The 23,622-nt window shown below is 47.4% G+C and overlaps 1 protein-coding gene across 4 annotated transcripts in view; it reads left to right on the top strand.

Annotated features, from left to right (window-relative positions):
* Window positions 1–23,622, top strand: part of ODF2 (outer dense fiber of sperm tails 2) — a 417,376-nt gene that overhangs the window by 213,481 nt on the left and 180,273 nt on the right. For all 4 annotated transcript variants that reach the window (XM_086924894.1, XM_086924895.1, XM_086924892.1 and 1 more), the window contains one exon: window positions 13,831–13,982. In XM_086924894.1, the coding sequence (XP_086781020.1) occupies window positions 13,831–13,982 (152 nt within the window). The remainder of the gene's footprint in view (window positions 1–13,830; window positions 13,983–23,622) is intronic.

Below are 23,622 nucleotides of genomic sequence, written 5' to 3'. Positions count from 1 at the left end.
TGTCTTTTATGCTTTTTAAACAAGCCTATTTTAGCATTTGTTACTTTGTCGTCGAGTCGGATGAGAAGTGGGTGTTATGAACCCCAATATACCCCAATATAGGCCTAGGTATTTATACGACATTTTACCTACATTCATCCTACCATTGTTCAACATAACAGGTTTGGTGCTGACCTTTTATCTAGTTAGGTGCTGCATAAATGTCGTGTGGTTTTCTCCAAAAACTAGCCTAATGTATTATGCATGATGGTTCTCAGTATCACAGCAAGATGACCTCTTCTGCATAATAACTCTGAATAAGGGTCATCACTATCGTCATCCTTGGCTGACATGCCTACAGTAATATGACACACCTTGGTAGAACCCCTGAGGGTACCTTTTGGGTATATAAGCACCATCTCTTCTGTAGAAAAATCAGAGGAGAAAGACTTCCATGCTGACACACTGAAATGAGACGCTGAGGTCCCTGTTTGCAGACACTCCAGCAAGCAGTGGTCTTATGTTTGAGATTTGCCTCAGCTTCTACTCTACTCCATGAACGTCATTGGCATAGAGTCAGTAAGCGTATTGAGTTTAAGTCCCTCTATTACATGTTTTGCGTCAAATGGGGCCTTGCTCTTTTTTACCTTCAAAGCCTACTCACACTCTATGTTCTGGTTTGACAACTGCGCTCTACCAATCTTTCATTGTTCTCAGTTCCCAGGTTTCGGCTGGCACGTATGAGGTGGTCGCTCCTTCTCCTGTCTTGGCCCCAGGCTCTGGAATGCCTTCCGCTTTACCTCAGAAACTGTCAATCCTTGTTGGCCTTCCGTTAGAATTTAAAGATGCTGTTGTTTAGTGACTGTTTAGTGACTCTTTATGACCTCCCTCTTTTTTCTCTGTATCTTTTTCTTTATTTCTGTTCAGCTGTGGTGGCCTCCACACGTGAAGCGACAGAAGACCCTATTGGGCAGCTGCGTGCTTTACAAATGTAAAATACAAATATTTGATAGTTGTCAGAAACTATTCGCTCTTTGGTAAGAGGGGCTCATAGTGGCACTGTGAGCTATCTGGTCTACAGGCGAACATATCCTGGGTGGTGTCTGGAATCAGTCTGGATACCAATCCCTTAGTTTATGTTGTCTAAATGCACAGATCCTATATAGATTTGTAGGAACTACACAACAGTTCTGTAGAGCTGGCCTCTGTTGTTTCCTTGTGCAACACGACCTCTAAGCGCTCTCTTAGAGAGGAAGAACTACCCTGATCTTGACTGGTCCTGCTAATTGTTCTTGTAGTAGCGTTGGCCTCTGAGAGAGCTTGATGTGTAAAATCGGCCGGTCGAGCGGCCCCCTTCCTCGACCAGTCCCGAATGTCTTTTTGGGGTGGAATATCTTTTTGATGGATGCCTGTGCCTTATCTAAGGACGTACAGGGTGAGACAACTTCCCCTTTTAAAAATGGTCCCAAAGATTCCCCCCTGGGCAATGGGACCAGCCTCTGAGGAAGCCAAATCCCCCAGTTTGGGAGCCTTTTTGATTAAGAGGGATATTCCTCTCTCCTTAGATAAGGCGCAGTTCGCGTTTCCAAGAAATTACGGCACGTTGTGCCCATCTGGAGAGAACCTCAGGCGGTACAGGTTTACCCTGCAAGGTATAAGATTTCAGAGTTTGTCCTGGCAGGACTTCCAGGATCTACTGATGCTCTTTATTTTGGGTCACAAATATATTTAGCCAATGAGGTGGCCATCCAGTTGTCTATGTCGGAGGTGTGGGAGGGCAGGCCGGATAGCGCGGGGGCTGTATGTAGTGGACCAGTCAACTTGTTTTATTCAAAGTTTTGGGGTAGGTGCCCTTAGATATTGTCTTTGGGGGTCCGCGGGCGATCTTCTGGGTCTCCTCCTTCCTCTCTGGTTCCTTGTCGCCTTCGGGTTTTGAGGTTGTTGGATCTTCTATGGGTTGGATGGTTTCCCCAGGAGGCTCATAGGAGGATAGAAAACAAGGAGCCGCCAGTCACTCCTTGATATCACGCCCTTAGGCAATACTGTCTCCGTCACCACACCCGTTCAGTGCTTTGTTTAGGGGAATTGTCACAGGACAGGGCGGGTGGCTCTCGTGAGGAAAGGAAGTTAGTGAAGGGATCGTTCTGGGCACTACTGTGCAAAAATAAGGGGGGGTGAAGCGCTAGAATCTCCTACAATGCCCAATCACACAATCACTCAGGTCGGGTGGGATGTGAGGAAGAGAAAACGCACAACACAAAACTCTGCTTTACTCCCTCAGACCTCCTGCCAACCCGCTCCCTCTTTCCCCTGTTCGTGCTCACTCACCGGCTCCGCCACAACTCTCCTGAGTTGCGGCCACTCTTCAGCCTCCTCCTGTGGGGACCACCAATCCACGTACCATGTCTCGTCCATGACCTCCTCTCTCACATCTCCTCTCTCTCGCAACTCCGTCCTCGCTCTGGCTTGTTCGCCCCGCTGTCTGTCTCTCCGGCCTTTTTCTCTTCCTGTGTGGAACCACGTCCGGTGTTAGTCCCTCCTTCAGTCTCTGATTCCCTCGCGTCGTGACCCTGTACGGGCAGAGGACATGGGGGAGGAGTTATCTTCATGAAGGCCGCTATTTTGCATTGTTGGTTTAGCGAGGCGATTACCACGGGTAAGCCACTGCAGTTATTTGGATGTGTCGACCCCGGTAACAGGCACCCCCTTACAGGGGGTTAGGGCCACTTTATCTGCCAATGAAGGACTTGGACATTACGGTCAGAGACGTGCTTGTGCCTCCTTCTGGAGTAGCTAATCGAGGCTCTCCCCCACATACTGAGCAACCTTTTTTGGAAGGGGACCATTCTGCCGACCTAGAATGAATAAGGTCATCTTGGTTCTAACATGTCGGACTGACCCTTAGAGTTTTCCTGGGATGGGATAGGGACGGTGGCTGGAGATGGGCGCCATGGTCTGCATGGACCGGACTCCTCATTAGAGTCTGCTTTGGAATCCTCGTCCCCCCCATGTCAGGAAAGGCAGGTTTAAATGATATGTGAGGAGTAGAATCCAAGAGTACCTCCAAGTTGACCTCAAGACTGGTAAGCCTGGCAAGCAATGCCCTCTAAAAGCTCTCTAAAGCGCCCAAATCTACTCCTGTGTCCACCTTGCGCTTTGATGGCAGCTTGTCAATCTGATCAGGTGAAGTGAGGGGATTTCAGGGAGTGGGAATCTCCATACTCGATGGCTTTTGGACTTTCCATCTTTTGGCGTGTTTCCCCTGAGTTTTTTGCTTTCTGACCTCCCGGTTCTGACTCTGTTTGTGCTGGCTTAGTGTTTCTGCGCACTTTTCTCACTGCTAATCAGTGGTAATGTGCAATTTCAAGTGCGCATGTGGTAAAATGTGTTATGGATTGGTGTTTCCATGATTGGCCTGTTTGATTTATGTGTCAGTTCCTACTAAAGTGCACTGCGTGTGCCAGGGCCTGTGAATCAAATGCCGTTGGTGGGCTGCAGCACGGGATTGTGCCACCCACACGAACAGCCCATAAAAGGTAACTCAGACCCGCCATTAAGGAGTCTGCGTGCAGTTTGTAACTGCCATATCGACTTGGCCAGTGCACACACTTGCCAGTCCCTCACCTAACATTTTCTTACATGTCAGCCACCCCTAAGGTAGGGTCAAGGTACCCCTGTTGGCCGGGTGCAGTGTATGTGAAAGGTAGGACATGCCCTGGTGTGTGTGTGGCATGTCCTGATAGTAAACTACGGCCAATTTCGTTTTTCGCTATTGCAAGGCTTCTTGTTCCCCCTAGGACAGAATGGGGAGTTTGTTTATAACATCTTATAAACATAACTGGCCCAGGGAATTTGGTAGGGAAATAAAGTTTAGTACGCCTGAACTCAGAATCTAAAAATGCATCTTTTAGTGAAGGTGATTTTTACATTTCGTGTTTGAAAATACCACTTTTAGAAAGTAGGTATTTTCTTGCTCAGGCATCCTTTGTGCATCTGCTGGAATGTGGATTGCCTGTCTGGGGTTTGGATGACAGAAGGCTGGGGAGCAGGAGTGGCTCCAGATAGTCTAGGCGGGTCAGGAAAGGGCTGAATAGACCTGAGCTGCAATTGGGGAAGGGGGAGGAGATTTCCTTGCACCTCAAAGGGCCTGGTCTGCCTCAGACCATGCCGTCTCCACCTCCTACCAGGAAGTCCCACCAGAGAAGGCAGAATTGGTTCTGGCTGGGCACAGACACTCTCTGCCTAAGAGATCAAAGGATTTTGGGATATAAATATTGGGGCCCAGACCCTTGACTTTTAGAACTCTTTTGGACCAAAAAGACTGCCAAGAAAAAGAGCTGGAGAAGCCTGTGGGGAGGTACTACCACTTTGCTGTGTGCTTTGCTGTGTTGGACTGCAGTGGCTGCTTCTGTATTGATAACAAAATTACAATTTGTCCCCGTAGGAGTTATTTAAATACTCTTCACAAATTCTTAATTTGTCACAACAGTGATCTATCATTCAATAAATGCAAGGAAGGTACAGTATTTTACTGTTGTTTATTTTTATGTTATTTTCTTTATCAAAAAATGCAACATGGCAACATAAATACTACTCTATATGCAAATTTGGCTTCAAGTAGTATATAACACCTTTTGCTATTTACATGGAAAAACGAAATACCATGCAGAGAGGAATTTTTCTCATTATAATACATTCATTGTAACATCACAAAAAATGGTACAAATGTAAACAAAACGGTGTCAGGCGTCGACGTTTCGGTCCCTCATCGGTTTACAAAATCCATAGGACCATCATCAGGACAAGTTGCACATATATATCTACAAATAAATATAGATATCAACAATCCATACAAACCTCCTTGCATACCAGGTATAGTCTAATCACCCAAAGGGAAAACAAACCAAGGACATGCACCCTAAGTGTAACTCAAGTGTGTTCCAAACAACAATCAGTTAACACCACAACCCATGTGCAAAGACCCGTGCATTATGATGGTCTTAAAAATGAATCAGCTTAAGTTAAAAATGTCTTACCAGAAACCTCCAGCCGGAGGTTGTAAGGCCTGGGAGGACAATAATGTCCAAATGTCTAAAAAACCAAAGTCAAAACCGACGTTAGGCTAAAGTAAATACATAAGTCCATCTTTGCATGGAATGACACACGCAGAAACCGTACTTACAGATTGCTTCAGTCAATCCGTCAAGTTATTTTGCGAGAATTTTAAATGTGTCCTGTATCAATACATAACAAAAGTGAACCCTTCATTAGTTAGACTCTCCTATTCAAATCCCCTTACAAAACTGACCAAAACCCATTGTGTGTATAGATGGAGTACTCACAGCCAAAACAATCGGGAACGTATAAATCACCTAGAATCAAAAAACTCATTAGTAACTGTCAGCGCGTAGAACAGAGCTACCAAGCCACATCACTGCTCATATTAACATTTTTAAAAACATTGTGGCTCACACTTACTTATAGATAGAAGGTGCAGCGTTCAACTTCCTCTCGACTCGTCAGTCCGAGAATGCCGACCCTGGCTTTCCGTGAACATAACCCCTGACCTCTACAACGTTATGACGTATGACGCAGCATCTGCCTCTCTGTCCGTATGTGATCCGAAAAAGATCGTTAACATTAAAATGAAACAACTATCAATAATCACTCAAATAGCCACCTAATCCAATTTAATAACTGAGCATAGCTACTTAATTTACTATTGTTGAAACGTACTGGTGTCAGTCAATGTAAATAGGAATATCCGTGCACACAACGGCAGCCATCTTAGAACAGGTTCTGTTGTGTGCAAACTGGACAAGGCATTAACATGCCAGATGCTTCGACTGCTCAACAAGAACCTTCTGTATTGGGCAGTGAAAGGACTGAACTTTCTGCAATCTACTTTTGCGAGTTTCTCCAAGGGCTTGAGGTAGAGCTTGGCCCCTGTTCAAGAAGTCTCAGGAACAACAAAGACTTCAAGCTCTTCTGCCCTCAGCACTGATTTTTTTGTGCTGAAACAGAAGAAAAGCAACCTGACGACGTCTACCACGCTGCTGCTGACTCCGTGTCCTGAAGGCACCGGAGAGGGCACCGCCGCACCGCGACCATGGTCTCACCGACGACTCCTGCTGACGCCACCACTGAGCCGCTGCTCGCACAGCGACCTGTGAGCCCCGCACTCTGGATCGCCTCGCGACAACGCCTAGGTATCCCCGACGCCGCCGCTCCACGCCAAAATCGACGCCGCATTCACTTCGTACCGCGACCTTGGTCTCACTGATGATGCCATCTGACGCCGCCATTGAGGCGCTGCTCGCACCGTGACTTGAGGGCACTGCAGGCTGCACTTCGCACAGCAGCACCTGACGCCTGCCGATGCCAGCGCTCCTGACTCCAACATAGAGGAGTTCGATCTGCAAGGTGTGTGACTTCGAGGGCCTTGATGACTCCTGTACCGACCTCCGGAACTGACGCCTGCAGACGCCATGCTTTCAGAAGCCCAACGAGAGGTCGCCGACGCCCTGCATTTCTCAAAGGTACTGTTTCCCGATAGCGTAGCTGGCCTGCGACGCCGCGGTCAGCCAGAACTGTTTGGATTTGTTTGCTCACAACGCCGTGATAGCCCCGGACAGAGCTATCGACATCAAGGAACTATTTTTCAAGCATATTTTGGTAATAGAAGATTCTTAAGTACTGTATTGTGGATTTTTATCGTTTTTGGTCTTGTCTTAAATATATAAAAATATTGGATATTTTTCTAAACTGGTGTGGTGTCCTTTTGTAGTACTTACACTGTATTACTGTTGTTATATGCAAATGCTTTACACACTGCCTTAAAGATAAGCCTGACTGCTCGTGCCAAGCTACCAAGGGGGTGAGCAGGGATTGTTTTAGGAGTGTAACTCCCTTATCCTGACTAGACTGGTGGTTTCTGCCTGACTTTGGCACATGCCCTAGTCGACACAAAATCCCATTTCTAAGTGGCATTGGGCCTAAGAATGAATGTGCAATCCTAATGAGTCTCCTTTCCAGAGGTGCAGGCGCTGATGCCACTGTCTGATAGATCGGTGCATCCACAGCATCACAGACGTCATCATAAAGTGGGATTACCGACAGGGACTCCTCTTCCATGTATTCTCACTCCTTTTATGGGCAGGGTCGCTGCAGATAATGTATAGGCTCCTTAAAGGGGCTGCAGATGTGGCACTGGGCAGTACCAGTGGTTGTGGGCATGCTAAATGACGTACAATTGGTATTTCCCCTGGGGCAGACCACCCTGTAGTTAGGATAGGATTAATATGGAATGCGCCTTGGCTGAGCCCCTAGTGGCAACAACTAGCGCCATGCGGGCGTCAAGAAATGGTAAGGAAAAATGTCGTTCTGGCCCGTTTGTGGTACGGGCGTTTTGCCACGTATTTATATACACTAAAGACCTTGCAGGGCGTCTTGATTTCCAAGCACCCGGGGAATATATCTGGCCAGACACAGTCTCCGTGAGGCAGGCGTCTGACCAGCAATAATCACTGACGAGAGAGGCGTGCCTACCTCTCATCAAAGGTGCGCTCTCTAGTGGTAGGTGTTCAGTGCAACCCCTTGACCAAGACCACCGCTTCAAACCATGGCGGGCTCCCCATTTGGAGGACTTAAGTGTGGGCCCAAGAAGAATCCAGTTGCAGGCGAATGCACTGCCTCCAGAACTGTGCCCATGCAAGCCTTTTGCCAGATGCACATTCAAAGTGACCTATGAGCCTATCGTGGGAGGCAGTGAACCTGGAGCAGAGTCAGACTAACTGTTCTCCTAAGTCCTTACGTGAGTAGCGACAAGCAGGAGTAGCGCGTTCTCTCAGCCAACCACGCGCAGAAGGGAGTGGTGTGCTTCACATTCTCATGTAACTGCAACACAGTAACTTTCATTACGGGAAAACTATATATGTGGACTTGGAAGGGAGATTTTGCCGACAGCACAGGGATGTGCTATGCACTAATTTCTGTCCAAATACATGTAAAGTACTAGGGAGTTTCTCAAGAGCAGAATTATGCACCGAGTGAGAACAATGCACTTCTTTTGCCTGATTAGCGGTGTAATGGGGCAAACTATTTCTCCTTCATCGGTAGACAACAGTTTATTCATTGGGATAAGATGTTTCATTTAATTTTCGGTTTCTAATCCACACCATGTCTCCAGATTTGGACTGCTTGAACTGAGAGTCAAATGCTAAAGCTGTGATTTTAATAATGAGGTAAAACCCCAGTCCTGTAACACTTGACTGTCTTGGAACTCTCTAAAAATATTCCAACCCTGCTGATGAAACACAAGCCTAAGCCCAAAAATAGAGTGCCGGTACTCACCACCTGCACCCACTGGCACAGATTAGGCCATCCATATGGTGATCAGTAGCGGTTGGAAAGCAGGGGCAGGTGGTATCTCAGTGCAGAGTGTAATATGCTTGTATGGCTCCCTGTCGACAGCGATGAATGGGGGAGCATCTGTAGGTAGTGTCAGTCGCGGTGTATTCTTGTGTGTTTGTATTTTCTTGTTGGACAGTTTGCCTCCTTCAGTTTGGTAGGGATCTGAGACAGGTGGTATCTCAGTGCAGAGTGTAATATGCTTGTATGGTTCCCTGTCGACAGCGATGAATGGGGGAGCATGTGTAGGTAGTGTCAGTCGCGGTGTATGCTTGTGTGTTTGTATTGTCTTGGTGGACAGTTTGCTTCCTTGAGTCTGGTGGGGAACTGTGATGGGTAGTATCTCAGGGCAGTTGGTTCAGTGGAGAAACAGATTTGCCCCTTTACAGTCACTTGAGGACAATGATTGACTCATTCCGTTAGAAAATAATTTTGTATCAAGCTTAGCTACCAGTGAATGCTCACGCCCAGAAACAGAGGGTAAATGCGGGAATGCTGGGAATGTACAAATCATGAGACCAGAAGTACTCTCGACCCAGGGGGATAAAAATGTAAACATCACAGATTCACCAATAGCGGGTGAGGTTAGAACAAATGAATCTATCACAGCTAGAGGCAAAGAGAATAGGGCTGGATTGTCCGTGTTATCCTGGAATATAGCAGGCCTGGAAGCTAAACTCAAAAGTAAGGAATGGAAAGAATTCATAAGGCGCTTTCATGTTATAGCTCTCCAAGAAACATGGGCGCGTGATTCGGACCTCTGTCAATTGGAGGGCTATAAGTGTTTTTTCAGACCTGCCCAAGGGACGAATTCTGGGAGAGCAAAAGGAGGCCTAGCAATATATGTAGATTTAGACCTGAAGGGTACCTGGTCACACCCAGACTGGATGTCAGACAAGTAGTTTCACTACAGCATCAGGGGGAGAGACTACTTTTTCTAAATTTTTATAACTCTGGGCCGGTTGATGGGAATTTTCCCATACTATTAGAACTGGAGAGTAGATTAAATGAGGAATTGGATTTAAGGCTGAAGGGGCCAGAACCAACTGTCCTGCTGATGGGGGACTTTAATTGCCACCTATGCCCTAAGCTATTTCCTATATCTGCCGACTGGTCAGCCTGCCCACTAGAAAAGGGTCCCCATTTTGTACACAATAAAGAGGGCACAGCCCTGATGAAGCTCTTAGATAACTTCGCTCTCACCCATGTTATGGATTTAGCTGCACTTAAAGCAGGGGAATCTCCTATACCCACATTTAAAGGGAGAGGTGGTGGGTCTATAATAGATTATATAATGATCTCTGCTTGCTCTAGAGAGCAGATTCTAAAAACAAGAACAGAGTGGAGCCCCTTCAGTGATCACAATCCCCTCTCACTAGAAATTAATTATAAAGACATATCTGGAAAAAACTCAGGGGTGGCCACTGAAACCCAAATCCAAGCAACAGACCAAGGGAGACGCATAAGGTGGTCAATGATCAACCCGCAAGATTTTTACTCCAAGTTAGTGGGTGAAGGGAAAGACCATATAGAGACCTGCTTAGATCTCTCAATAGAGGGCAGAGGAGTGGTAGTGGCTTTCGAATCTTTAACTAAAATTGTAGAAGGGTTATTGAAAACTAAGAAGCCTGTTAAACAATCATCTTCCCCAAGATGGTTCTATACCAACTGCTCAAGGGCTCTAAGAGAACTAAAGCAGAGTTTAAAAAAGGCCCAGAGGGACAAGACTGAAATTGCCCGCTGTAGACTAAACTATAAAACCCAGGTAAAAAGAAGAAAGAGTGCTCTTCAAAAAGAAGTTTGGGCAGACCTGAGGGAGGCAGGAGAAAATAGGGACTATGCCCAGTTCTGGAGAATCATAAACAGACCATGCTTCCATGACTCAAGCTCCCCAGTCATTAGTTCCAACATATTACCAGAACAATGGATCAACCATTTTAAATCTCTGTATAACCAGCAGGAGGTAGACATTGGAGATGGAATATGGATGGGGCCCAGGGCAGAACAACTAGAATTATCTTTGGAGGAAGTCCTAAAAGCAATCCTAGGGCTGACATGAAACAAAGCCCCAGGCCCGGATGGCACCCCACCAGATCTATTTCCTAGTAACACTGATTTATGGGCACCAGTAGTAACGAGAGTACTTAATGCAGCAATTAAATCGGGCCTTCCGAGATCGTGGTCCACTGCGGTGATTGTCCCTATATATAAGAAAGGCTGTAGGGACAACCCGCAGTGTTATAGACCAATCTCGTTGATTGATGTCTCTGCTAAAGTACTCGGGAGGGCACTGCTCAACCGCTTAATAGAATGGACTGACACTCATAATATCCTGGTGGATACCCAGTACGGGTTCCGAACAGGCAGGTCAACTAGTGACCAATGCCTCAACCTATACCTCCTCACGGCCAAATACACCAAGACGACTAATGGGACCATGTACATGGGATTCATGGACTTAGCAGCGGCTTTTGATAACGTTAATAGAGCCAAACTCTGGACACTAATGTATAACTTGGGAACTGACCCAGACCTCATTAACATTCTTAGGGAGCTGCACTGGAACACCACTGCCAAGGTCCGCTAGAGCGCGGGGGGGTGAGCACCGATCTCTTCCCGTGCTCCGGCGGGGTGAGGCAGGGGTGTATCCTGTGGCGCCGTTCTTGTTCTCCCTCTACATAAACGGCCTGGAGAGTGCCCTGATAGCACTGGGGACTGACTGCCCAAAGGTAGGTTCGCGTCATCTGCCGGTACTTTTGTACGCAGATGACGCGGTCCTCCTTGCGCAAACAGCAGTCGGTCTCCAGCTCCTAATTAAAGGTTTCTCTGATTTTATGAGGAATTTGGACCTCTCCGTCAACCTGACAAAATCTTTCATTATGATAGTTGGGAAGAAACCACATAAGAAATTTGTGTTCAAACTAGGGGTTCATGTCTTGGACACTGTCACCACTTTCCCGTACTTGGGTCTCCTATTTGACGAAAAGATCAAGTTTGCCCCTTTGGTGGAAGAGAGGTCTAGGAGACTAGTCTCAGCAAATGGGGCCATATTGAACTTTGCCCGACAAATGGGACGCTGGTCCCCTGAGCAGGTGATGACATTGTACAGATCGGTCAGCATTTCAAAGACCATTTATGGAGCCGAAGTGTGGGGTTTTAGGGATGCACAACAGATACAGGGAGAGGAAGATAAATTCTTTAAAAAACTGTTAAAGCTTCCCCTGAGCATCCCAGCAGCAATAACACACGAAGAGCTGGGTACCCCATACATATCCGACCTGATCAGACTGAGACCCATACTGTCCTGGCTTAAAATTTGGTCAAACCCCAATGCGGAACTATCCAGACAGATTATCCAGGATTGCCTACGGAAAGATAGATGGCTCCAAATCCCCTGGCTGAAATACATTAAAGAAACATTAGGGGATATTGGCCAGCAAAGGTTATTTCTGGACCCCTCAAATGTGGACATCTATAGCAGACATTTTGTACAAAAGCAACTACTGGAAAAATATGATGGTAGGAGGAGGGAACTTGACTCTATTAAACCCTCGGTAGTTGCTCATTCGCTTGTTTGCAATGAAGTGGGCATGGAACCGTATCTCTTTTTAATGTATAGCCAACATGAGAGGTTTTTAATGACTCGTTTTAGGCTTAATTTGTTGCACCACACTTTAGCTTATCCGTCTTGTTTTACGCAAACAATTGAGCAGAAGGGTGCCTGCGGCTGCGACAATAGGTCTCCGCAGGACACCCTTCATTTTGTATTACTGTGTCCTTTTTATAAAATACCGCGTCAAAGATTCTTGGTGGACATTTTAAAGGACTCAAATATTATCCATGCTAAATCTGCCTTATCATTCTTGCAAAGAGCAACTGAAATGCGTACTTTGTTTGCTATCATGAGTTTTCTAAAAATTGTGACTAAACTAAGAAACACAAGGGGTTGATAAAGTTGGATGAAAGGGGATGAAACTAAAGGACATTTGCTGCCCCCTGTCACACCTACACTCTGTATATATTATCTACAAAAACTCTTTTTAACTCGTCCTTTTTTTACAAAATTATGATGTTCAGTGTGTTTTTATGTGATCATGTATTAATACGTATTTTTATGATGGTTTTTAACCTTCGAAATAAATAAAGAACTGAACTGAACTGAACTAAACTGAATGGGGGAGCATGTGTAGGTGGTGTCAGTCGCGGTGTATGCTTGTGTGTTTGTATTTTCTTGTTGGACAGTTTGCCTCCTTCAGGTTGGTAGGGATCTGAGACAGGTGGTATCTCAGTGCAGAGTGTAATATGCTTGTATGGTTCCCTGTCGACAGCGATGAATGGGGGAGCATGTGTAGGTAGTGTCAGTCGCGGTGTATGCTTGTGTGTTTGTATTTTCTTGTTGGACAGTTTGCCTCCTTCAGGTTGGTAGGGATCTGAGACAGGTGGTATCTCAGTGCATAATGTAATATGCTTGTATGGTTCCCTGTCGACAGCGATGAATGGGGGAGCATGTGTAGGTAGTGTCAGTCGCGGTGTATGCTTGTGTGTTTGTATTTTCTTGTTGGACAGTTTGCCTCCTTCAGGTTGGTAGGGATCTGAGACAGGTGGTATCTCAGTGCATAGTGTAATATGCTTGTATGGTTCCCTGTCGACAGCGATAAATGGGGGAGCATGTGTAGGTAGTGTCAGTCGCGGTGTATGCTTGTGTGTTTGTATTTTCTTGTTGGACAGTTTGCCTCCTTCAGGTTGGTAGGGATCTGAGACAGGTGGTATCTCAGTGCATAGTGTAATATGCTTGTATGGTTCCCTGTCGACAGCGATGAATGGGGGAGCATGTGTAGGTAGTGTCAGTCGCGGTGTATGCTGGTGTGTTTGTATTGTCTTGGTGGACAGTTTGCTTCCTTGAGTCTGGTGGGGAACTGTGATAGGTGGTATCTCAGGGCAGTTGGTTCAAGTATGGCTGTGCGTTTCATCATCCATGTGTTCACTTGGTCTGGGGTGTAGGAGGAGCTGGTGTAAGTAGTATCTTATGGTAGAGTTTGCCACTTAGCTGGAGTATGCCCTTTCAAGAGGGGTGGGGTAAGTTGAATGGGTTGCATCTCAGTTCAGTAGAGGGGGAGAAGGTGGTGTAAATCATATCTGATTGTATAGTTTACAGTATACCTGGGATTTTGCCCCTCGAGAGGGATGGGTGTCTCTTGTCTGGGGTGGGCAGTATCTCAGTGCAGTGTATTAATGCTTCCTTCTCAATGGTTTCCATTGGTCTGGGGGTGGGAGAGGACCCGGGGTGGGTATCTATCTGGCTGAGTATCTACCTGGCAGAAGAGCAGTTCCTGTCCACCTCATGTCATAGGCCAGATGCTGTGTGTGATGTTTGTTGTTGATGTCTGTGTCCTAACTTGGCTCTCAGCCTCTCACCAGTGCTTGACTGTTCATCATGTGCAGGTGGAGTCGCAAAGGAAAAGCCAGTGCCACCGCTCAAGTAGGAATAAATCACATGACCGCTGCAAAGAGGAGGAGGCTTGCCCTACCGAAGCTGAAAATGCAAGACTCAGGCGCTGCATCGATCGCATCAAGGAGGAAAAATCTTGTCAAATGTATGTACCCTAGGGGGGCAGTACCCTGGAGTATGTGTGTGCTCTATACCGGAGCGGGCTCCATTTGTGTGTTCTACCCTGGTGTATGTGCTGTTTCAAGGCGGGCTTCATCTGTGCGCTGTACTCAGGGGATGGTGATTGCGTTGTATGTGTGCAATACCAGAATAGGCTCTATCTGTGTGCTGCACCATGGGGATTTTTCTGTGTACGTGCTATACTGGGGCAAGCTCCATTTGGGGGCTGTACCCTGAGTATGCTGGCACACATTTATTTATTTATTTCATTTATTTAAGGGGTTTAATATAGCACTGGCCGGACCCGGGGGCATCGGAGCTCTTTACAGCAGTTTTTCGCAAGTCATATAATAGAGCCAGTTATCTTGTTATACATATTGGTTCGGAGTCCAAGTGTGCTGTGCAGTATTGAGGTAGTACGTGTGACCTGAGGTAACCTCGATTGGTGAACATTGTCTTGGGTTGAACCTTTAAGGGTGAGGCGGAGGAACTGGAGGAGGTTAGAGAGCAGAGTTATACGTATAGGTTCGGAAGTCCAAGTGTGCTGTGCTGTATTGAGGTAGTACGTGAGTCCTGAGGTAACCTCGATTGGTGCACTTTGACTTGGGATGAGCCTTTAAGGGTGAGGCAGAGGAACTGGAGGAGGTTAGAGAGCAGAGTTATAGATCTAGGATAGGGAAATCCACGTTTGCAGTGCAGTATTGAGGTAGTACGTGTGACCTGAGATAACCTTGATGAGTGCACTTTGTCTTGAGATATCCTCCTTCTGGGTCAGAAAGGTCTCACCTTCCCCCTGAACACCTGGCCACCCTGTCTGGGTCCTCCCCCAGACCCAAAACAGGAAGTAAAATGTCTGGGAGTATGGATCGCAACTGATCTTTCATTCACCACGCAGGCCAAAAAAGTAGCCGGTACCTGCTTCGGACTACTGAAATCTATGAGAAAGATCCTGCCCCTACTCCCACCCACATCACAAAGACTTCTCATCCAAGGCCTCATACTTTCCAGGCTCGACTATAGTAACGCAATCTACCTGGGCGCACCTGAAGCAACTTTAAACAAACTTCAGAAAATCCAGAATGCGGCGGCCCGGATCCTTACTAACACCCCGGCCAGAGCTTCAGCCAAACCTGCTCTGAAGCTCCTTCACTGGCTCCCAGTGAGGGAACGTGTGATTTTCAAAGTCCTATGCCTGGCGCATAAGCTACTGCAGAATCAAGGCCCTCCTATTCTTAGGAAATTCATAAAACCTTACAAAGTCCCAAGATCCCTTCGTTCAGACAATGAGTCCCTTATCATTCTGCCCAGATTCAAGAAAGCCCGCTCGGGTGGAAGACGTTTCTCGGTCCACACCACACGCCTCTGGAACGCTCTCCCCCGAGACTTGAGAAAAGAACCCAACTACTTACGTTTCAGGAAACGGCTCAAAGCTCACCTGTTTCCTTAATTTTAACTTTCCCCATCTGTAACTTGTTTTTCCCCTTCTCTGTTGCCTAACCCACAGAAGTAGGGATCTTCAGCGCTGGGATACCTCAGGGTGACTACGCGCTCTATAAAATTTTTTAATAATAATAATAATGAACCCATAGGAGGCGGAGGAGCAGGAGGTGGTCAGGGACCAGGTAGAAGGTAGGCATTTGTGGTATATCTGTTTGAAATCTTTATTTCGACCAATAAGATCATAAAAGATGTACACACATCACAATCACATAAAATTGTACAATGCTTCAAAAACAATAATTATAAAAATTGGTCTCATCACTGTAAGTCAAATTGTCCACGATAGGAGCTAAAACTAATAACCAAATGCAATTTATATAAAACGGAATTAAGAGTCCGCATCCAGCTTGAGGAAGCGTGACCGTCTGTGCCACATTGCCGTTAAATACTTAGCCACTGCGAACACTATCTGTGGGGAGGGATCAGTTTTCAGAATTCTGTACGCAGGTAAAAAGTTTCTAAAACCCATGTTTTTAAGAAGGTGAATAAGCCAGTATTTTCTGGTTTTTTGGTAGGGTTTGCAAAAAAATACCACGTGTGAGTCATTTTCTTGGGGATGCGCGCATGCTGGACAGCGCTCGGACCCGGGCGTGTAGACCATGAGCTTGTAAATGACCTTAGTGGTAGAGTACCATACCGCAACTGCGCGGGAGTCATTCCATCCAAAACACATTCGAGAGAATAATAGTCTTTGATTTGGATGAATAGGTTTGTCAGGGAGTCCAGCCGCGTCTCATTCACAGCAACAGTAAGCTTTAGGTCGTAATAAGCTTTTGATAGTTCTTTCCGTGAGATCCTCGTGCTTGCATTTTCCGGATCAGTCTAGAGTTCTGATAAGCCAAGGGTCTCAAATGAGCTTTTTATATAGGTTAGCCATGGGATAGCAATTGTATTTGGTGTCTTTAGGAACTCCTGGAGCTCAGTCCTGTATTTGGTGAGATCGTTGCTGCTCCAGAGTCGTCGCCAAAAGGTTAATGGCTTGAGTCCCAATTCATCTTCGATTGGCCTGATGTCCAGATCGAGTCTCAAAGGAAGCAGCGGCGTACTTGAGGGGAGAGCTACCATCTGCCTGATAAATTTGTTTTCTGTGTACATCAGTTTTTGAGCAGTGGTGTGGCTCCACAGTTCGCCCCCGTATGTGACTGCCTCCGGGCCTGTGATTTAAAAATTTGGATGACTGGACCCAGTGGACGGTATGTAGAGTTCTTGACCATCCTTGAGATACCACCCACTAACTGCACAAGTTTCATGTTGGCTTTAATCTTGTGTGTTTCCCAGGTCATTTTCTCGTTTAGAGTTACCCCCAGGTACTCAAACGTGGAGACCCTCTCTAAGCGGACTGTACCAAGCATGGGGGTAGGGCATGTTGAGGGGGTGGGGTTTAAGATCATGTATTTTGTTTGTAAGACGTTGATCTCGAGTCCCCTTCCCGTGCAGAATTCCAGAAAACCATCCAGTACCTTTTGGATTCCCATGGGGGATTTCGACAGCAGCATTGTGTCATCCGCAAACATAATGGTGGGCACCCTGCTGCCGTCCAATTTAGGGGCATCAATGTCACTAATCCTGGACAGGTGGGCGATTACCCCGTTCACAAAGAGGCAGAACACGGTCGGTGCAAGCACACAGCCCTGTCTCACCCCTCGTCAACGGGGAGTCTGTCTGTAAGGTCCCCGTTCCTGCCACACCTGACATGTGCAAAGTTATTCTGATGTAATTTGACTAGGATGGATAGGATATCTGCTGGGACACCCATATCTGCCAAGACAGTCCACAATTTTGATTTTGGCACCAAATCGAAGGCGGCTCGCAAGTTCACAAACACCATGTACAAGCTGCCGCCCTCGATTAGTGCAGTCTTCCAATAAATGAGGTTCGGACGGAATATCTGATCGGTGGTAGATATCCCCCTTTTAAAACCTGCCTGGTATGGGCTCAGAATATCGCATTCCTCCATCCAGCTCTGGAGCCGATCTAATATAAGTCTCCCAAAAAGCTTCTGGGACACGTCTATGAGGCTGATGGGCCTGTAGTTGGCTGGGAGCAAAGGCGAGCCCTTCTTGAATATAGGAACAACCTCTGCTCCCAGCCAAGTGCAAGGCACATTTATGCCCCTCAGAACCGCATTGAATAGTACCAATAGGTATTTGGTCCATACATCAGGCTCCTGTTTAAATAGGTCACCTGGAAGGCCATCCAATCCCGGCGCTTTGCCCAGTGGTAGGCCCGCAATCGCTGATCTCACATCCTTTTCTGTGAAGAAGTCCCCCTCTAAGTGATTGGTAACAGATGGGGATGAATAACATTTGGCCCCATTTTCCTCTGTGTAGAGGGACTGGAAGTGTTCCTGCCATACACTTGGTGCAATATTGGGTTCTGTTGCAGGTGCTAGGTCTTCGGACCCCGTGTTAACGATGCGCCAGAACTTTCGGGAATCCCTAGCAGCTAAAGAACTGGATAGTCCCTCCCATTTGTTCTGATCCCACTCCATCTTAGCACTATTGAGCATTTTCTTGTATGCCTGTCTTCTGGTCTGTATCTCTGATCTACTTTTTCCTTCTTTAATAGAAGAGACAAGATCCCCCTTTGCCTTACGACATGTGGCGTTATACCATGTCGACTGGTGGTAGGCAACACCTCTACTATGAGCCTTGGTAAGAAGATCTATCGCCAAGGTCCTAACAAGTTCTTCATGTACCAGCCACAGTAGTTTGTGGGTTTCCCGGGAACTTGGTTCCACACTGAGGAGACCGACTTTTTCTAGTATTGGGATTATTCTCATGTAGAGGCTGGATAGTTTTTCCCTACTTGTAGCCATTTTTTCCCACCTTACAATCTTTCTATTGTTCTCGAGAAAGAGGCCTGGATTTGGATTTACCGCCACCATGGCATGGTCCCTACCCTCCTTGCCAGGGGCGGCGTAGTCCAATTCTAGGGCGTTATGATAACTGTCTGTTCTGGGTAGTACCCTAAAATCAATGATGTGTTGCCACGAGGACAGTTGGACTAAGACGTAGTCTATTCTTGACTCCCTGCCCACTCTATTAAAAGTAAATTTACTGGGGTTGTCAGATTTAGTGCGGCCGTTGCACGCCCTGAGACCATGTTTGAGGGTTAGGACGGTAATCTGTAGGGCAAGTGGGGTCCATGCTCTAGGGGGAGGGGCTACCGTTGGAGGAACTGACCATCTAGCATCCTCTTCTAGTGAGGACCCATCCAGGAGGCCAGCAAGAGGCTCAAAGTGTGAGTTGAAATCCCCTCCCACCACGATTGGGATCCCCGTGGGTAGGTTATTAAGGAAAGCTGAAAGTTCCTCAATGGTGGTCGATTCTCGTGCAATGTTTACTGATCTAGAGTAAACATCTATCAAGACGAGTCTACGGGAATGTGTCCAATCGAGCTGGACAGCCAATATATTTTGGCTGATCAGCGGAAGGCGTTTGGCCCTGCATCCTAGGTGAGTTGCCACCCATACTGCAAGGCCACCGGAGGGGCGTACCCTACCCCCCCCCATATCGCAGGGATATAAAGTGTTGCAAAGCCAGGGGGGGAGTACTCTTCTCTCGCCCAGGTTTCTTGGAAAAGACATATGTCTTTAGAGTCAATGAAAGATATCCAATCCGGTTGGTCCCATTTATTTCCCAGGCCTGCCACATTCCATGAGATAATTTTCAAGGAGGGAGGCCTGGGGTTTATGGGTGATATTGGAGAGGGGGCATGGTCATTTGTGATACCCGTGAGCATTGTTGCTGAGGTCAAAAGTCCTCGTGCTTCTCCTGCTTCCCTGTTACTATTGGGGAGCTTAATTATGGTTTTATTTGCATCCCTACTATTCATTTCTTCAATCTGCCTAGTCTCTGTCATTGCTTCTTCTGTAGAGACCCTCTCTATGGCAATGGAGATACTCCTTGCCATGGGGCCTTACCTGTCAATCCACCATTTCTAGTTCGCTGTATCTATTAAATGTGGGAAAGTATGTCGGGTGATGGACTCTGGGACGGTATTCTCCTCTATTTCTTCCACCCCAGCCGCCTCCCCTACCATGATAGGTTTCCCAACCCTCCTCCTCCAAAGTTGGTGTAAAATTTGCTTGTTGTTGGGTTCCGGGGTGGTTGAAATTCGCTCTCTTGCTATGATCCCACCCACCCCCCCTCTCTGTGAAACTACCCCATCTCTCCACATCCCTTTCGTAGTTCGATGGGGGATAGAAGAAAGAAAGGGGTAATGACTTGATGTTGGTCCCTTGGTCCTCCAGGTGCCATCCACAGATATAGGAGGCGGTCCTGGGATCTCGGAAGTTAATCAGGACACAATCTCCATGGATGGTTTTCTTTAAACTGCCTACCCATGGAACCCTTCTGACCATCAGGACCTCACTAGTTATACCTTGCGGTAAAGGTCTGTACATGGATAGCCAACTAACCACCTTATTCTTCAAGGAAGCCGTTGATTCCTTGAAGGTGGTTTTCAGCTCAGGAACCCCTGCTAAAATCACTGTATAGGGGCTCGCCTCCGGAGGTAAGTACACTGCTCTAAACTTCTTGATATTCCCAGGTGCCTCAACTATTGGCAGTATTGATTTATGAGCATTGTGTGACTCATTTGAGGCTTGGTTATTATCCTTAGTATGGTTGGGGTTAGTCTGGGGGTGGGGATTCGATAGTTGTTGGTTAGTGGGTGGATTGGAATTATCTGCCTTGGCCTTGGATTGGTTAGTCGTGCTTGGGGGGTGGGGGGGGGGGGTGATTGATTTGGCCTTTTGCACCAAAGAGACTGCCCTATTATCCTTTGTTGAGCTTGTTGGGGGATCCCTTTTATTCTTTGACTCTGTGCCCCCTCTGCCGCCCCCGCTATCTGTTTTTAGACTGTCAGCTACCTGGACAGTCGATTTTTCTATCGCTACTAGCCTAGCTTCCATCTTTATTAACCGTGCTTCTAGAGGGCTTAGTAGGGATCTCATGAAAGCACCTATGTCTGCTAGCGTGATGTCCTCACTAGAGGTATCGAGAAGGTGCGTGTGTTGTGTTCTATTGCCTCTACAAGCAATGCCTCAGAAGATATTGTCTCGGTTGTGTCAATAGGTCTGTTTTTTGTGTTGATTGAGCCAGGTCTATTGGTCTCGGGGATAGGGTTAAGCTTGGTAGTTTTTGTCTTCTTTTTCCCTTTGTTTTGGACTTCTGTTTTCCTTTTGGGAATAGCTCCTTCCCTTGCCCCCTGCAATGGATTATTAGGTGTACCTTTCTCAATAATTACATCTGGAACGAGGGCTACAGTGGTAGGTGGGATGGAGTGTGGTTGGCTCTGGGGCAAGTTTAACATGCTCATATTGATATATTCAGTCAGGTCCTTTGCAATACTAGATGAGGTAGAGTTTAATGTATCCGTATTCATAGGAGAATTGACAGCGCCCGATGTCTCATTATTAGGGTCAATGTTTTCAATGTTTGGTGTAAGATCGGCTCTGTTGGCAGGGGACTTGGCATGTGCCAGAGGGCCCATGGAAGATCTCCTTGCCCTGTCTAGTTCTTGTGAAATGCGCCTCTCTAGGACCGTGATTTCATCAATCAATTGAGTGCCAGCTTTAGCAAAATAGTTTTCCAGCGTACCTTTAGTAGCACCGGCTGCAGCCAAAGTGCTTTTACTCTGTGTCTCTCTGGTGGTCATCTTGATACGGAGTTTGGGCCAATCTTTATATGAAGATGTGCCGCATACACGGTAGAGCCAAAGCAAAGAGGGTGGCCCGGTACCGGTCTCTCCCGTCCTCTAACGGCCTCAAACGGCCCGCCCTTTGCCCGGGCTTCGCCCCGTGCTCCGTCCCGCGCGCGTCCCGCGTCGCGGAATGAGCTGGGTAGTTTTATACCTCCAAGGCAGGAGGCTGCAGGTGTGTCCTGTCCCTGCCTCGCAGTCCTGCAGCGGTGCAAACAGGAAGAGCGGCACGCCCTTGGAGCGGGAGCCGCGCCTGCCGAAATCCGAAGGGGAGTCTCTAGCAGCAGTCAGCAATCTGCCCGGTGAAGCATCAGTGAGTGGCACCCGCGAAGCGGGTGCCGCGAAAAGTTATTGGCAGCCAGGCAGGAGGGCATAGCTGCTGCGGGAAGAGGCTGCAGGTGTGTCCTGTCCCTGCCTCGTAGTCCCGCAGCGGTGCAAACGGGAAGAGCGGCACGCCCGTGGAGCAGGAGCCGCGCATGCCGAAATCCGAAGGTGAGTCTCTAGCAGCAGTCAGCAATCCCCCCGGTGAAGCAGCAGTGAGTGGCACCCGCGAAGCTGGTGCAGCGAAAAGTTATTGGCAGCCAGGCAGGAGGGCGTAGCCGCTGCGGGAAGAGGCTGCAGGTGTGTCCTGTCCCTGCCTCGTAGTCCCGCAGCGGTGCAAACAGGAAGAGCGGCACGCCCGTGGAGCGGGAGCCGCACCTGCCGAAATCTGAAGGTGAGTCTCTAGCAGCAGTCAGCAATCCGCCCGGTGAAGCAGCAGTGAGTGGCACCCCTCCCTCACGAAGGGATAACCGCCGCCTCAAAGCAAATCTCTACTCATCATTGCTCCCTGACAATATACCACTCACTGCTGCTTCACCGGGCTTCGTGAGGGAGGGGTTGAGGAAGATGACTTTTAGGTGTTTTTTTAATTTTGTGAAGGACGCGATCGTTCTGATATCGGCTGGGATTAAGCTCCAGATTTGGGGCGTGCTTCCGGCAAAGGATCGTGCAGCGTTTTTTTGTTTGCATGTTTTCATAGGGATGAGATGTAGGGTATTTGAGCTCCTGAGATTTCTAGTCTGACCAGCCCTCTTGAGTTTCGCAGCCAGGTAGTCTGCTTTTCCTGTGTGTAGGGCTTTATGCGTGAGGCAGGCAGTTCTAGAGCCGACACGCAGTTCGGCTGGGAGCCACTTTAGTTCTCTGAGTGCTGGTGAAATGTGATCGTATTTCTTAATTCCAGTGACTATTCTGGCTGCTGCATTAAGTGTAGTTTTGAGAGGAGCTAGGTGGTATTTTGTTTTACCAATGAGGGTTGCATTCCCTTAGTCAAGTCTGGATAGTACCAGTGCTTTGGTAGTGATGAATGGTTTAATTTTGTTGAGTAGCTTCCGATTGTGGAAGGCACTCTTGGCGGAGTTTTTGATGTGTTTGACCATGTCGAGTTTTGGGTCTAGGGTGATTCCAAGTGATTTTACTGAGTTTGCCAGAGTGAGATTCCTTTGAGAGCATCCATCATTTTAGCCATTCTGCAATTTGAGGGTTCTCTTCTTTATTGGAGATGAGGAGTATCTTGGTTTTGTCTTGATTGAGTTTTAAGTGATTTAGAGACAGCCTATGTTGGATCTCTTTTAGAGTGACATTTAGTCTGTGGATGTCATCTAAGGAGGAGGTTTCTAGATTGATCTGGGTGTCATCTGCATATAGGGTGGAAAGGGATGTTGGCATTTCTAAGAATGGTGGTGAGGGGTTTCATATATATGTTGAACAGTTGTGGTGAGAGCACCGAGCCTTGTGGGACGCCTCTGCTTAATGGGTGTAGGGCGGAAGTAAAATTTTTGATTTTTATCCTTTGCGATCTGTAAGAAGAAGGAGAACCAGCGTAGGACCGCCTCATCAGCACCTACCCTCTCTTGTAGACCCTTGATGAGTAGTTGGTGATCGACCGTGTCAAAGGCTGCTGATAAGGTCCAGGAGAGTGAGTAGGCAGCATTGATCGGTATCGAGGGATTTGTGGATATAGTCTGTGATGTTGAGGATCGAGGTCTCAGTGCTATAGCCTTTTCTGAACCCCGATTGGTGGGGGTCCAGAAGGTTGATGGTTTCCATGTGCTGAGTCAGTTGCAGGAGGACACATTTTTCGAGGATTTTGGATAGGAGGGGGAGGTTGGAGACGGGTCTGAAGTTATTTAGGTCCTTGGAGTCAAGGCCTGTTTTTCATAGTAGTGGCGTGACTTGGCCAACTTTGAGGCATTCAGGTATGATGCGGGTTTCCAGGGAGCTGTTTATATGATTCTGTACAAGAAAGGGGCTATGGAGAGTTTCCGTTTTTTGGTCGTTTGGGTGGGTATCGGGTCAAGGACGTGGGAGGCGGGTTTGGAGGTGGATATCAGCTTGAGGATCTAGGCTTCCGGGATGGGGTCGAAGGACTTCCATGTTTT

Source organism: Lissotriton vulgaris, chromosome 5 (assembly GCF_964263255.1).
Source record: "Lissotriton vulgaris chromosome 5, aLisVul1.2, whole genome shotgun sequence".
Classification (NCBI taxonomy): Eukaryota; Metazoa; Chordata; class Amphibia; order Caudata; family Salamandridae; genus Lissotriton; species Lissotriton vulgaris.
The sequence above is the reverse complement of the archived record's forward strand: the minus strand, read 5'-3'. Positions and strand labels throughout refer to the sequence as shown.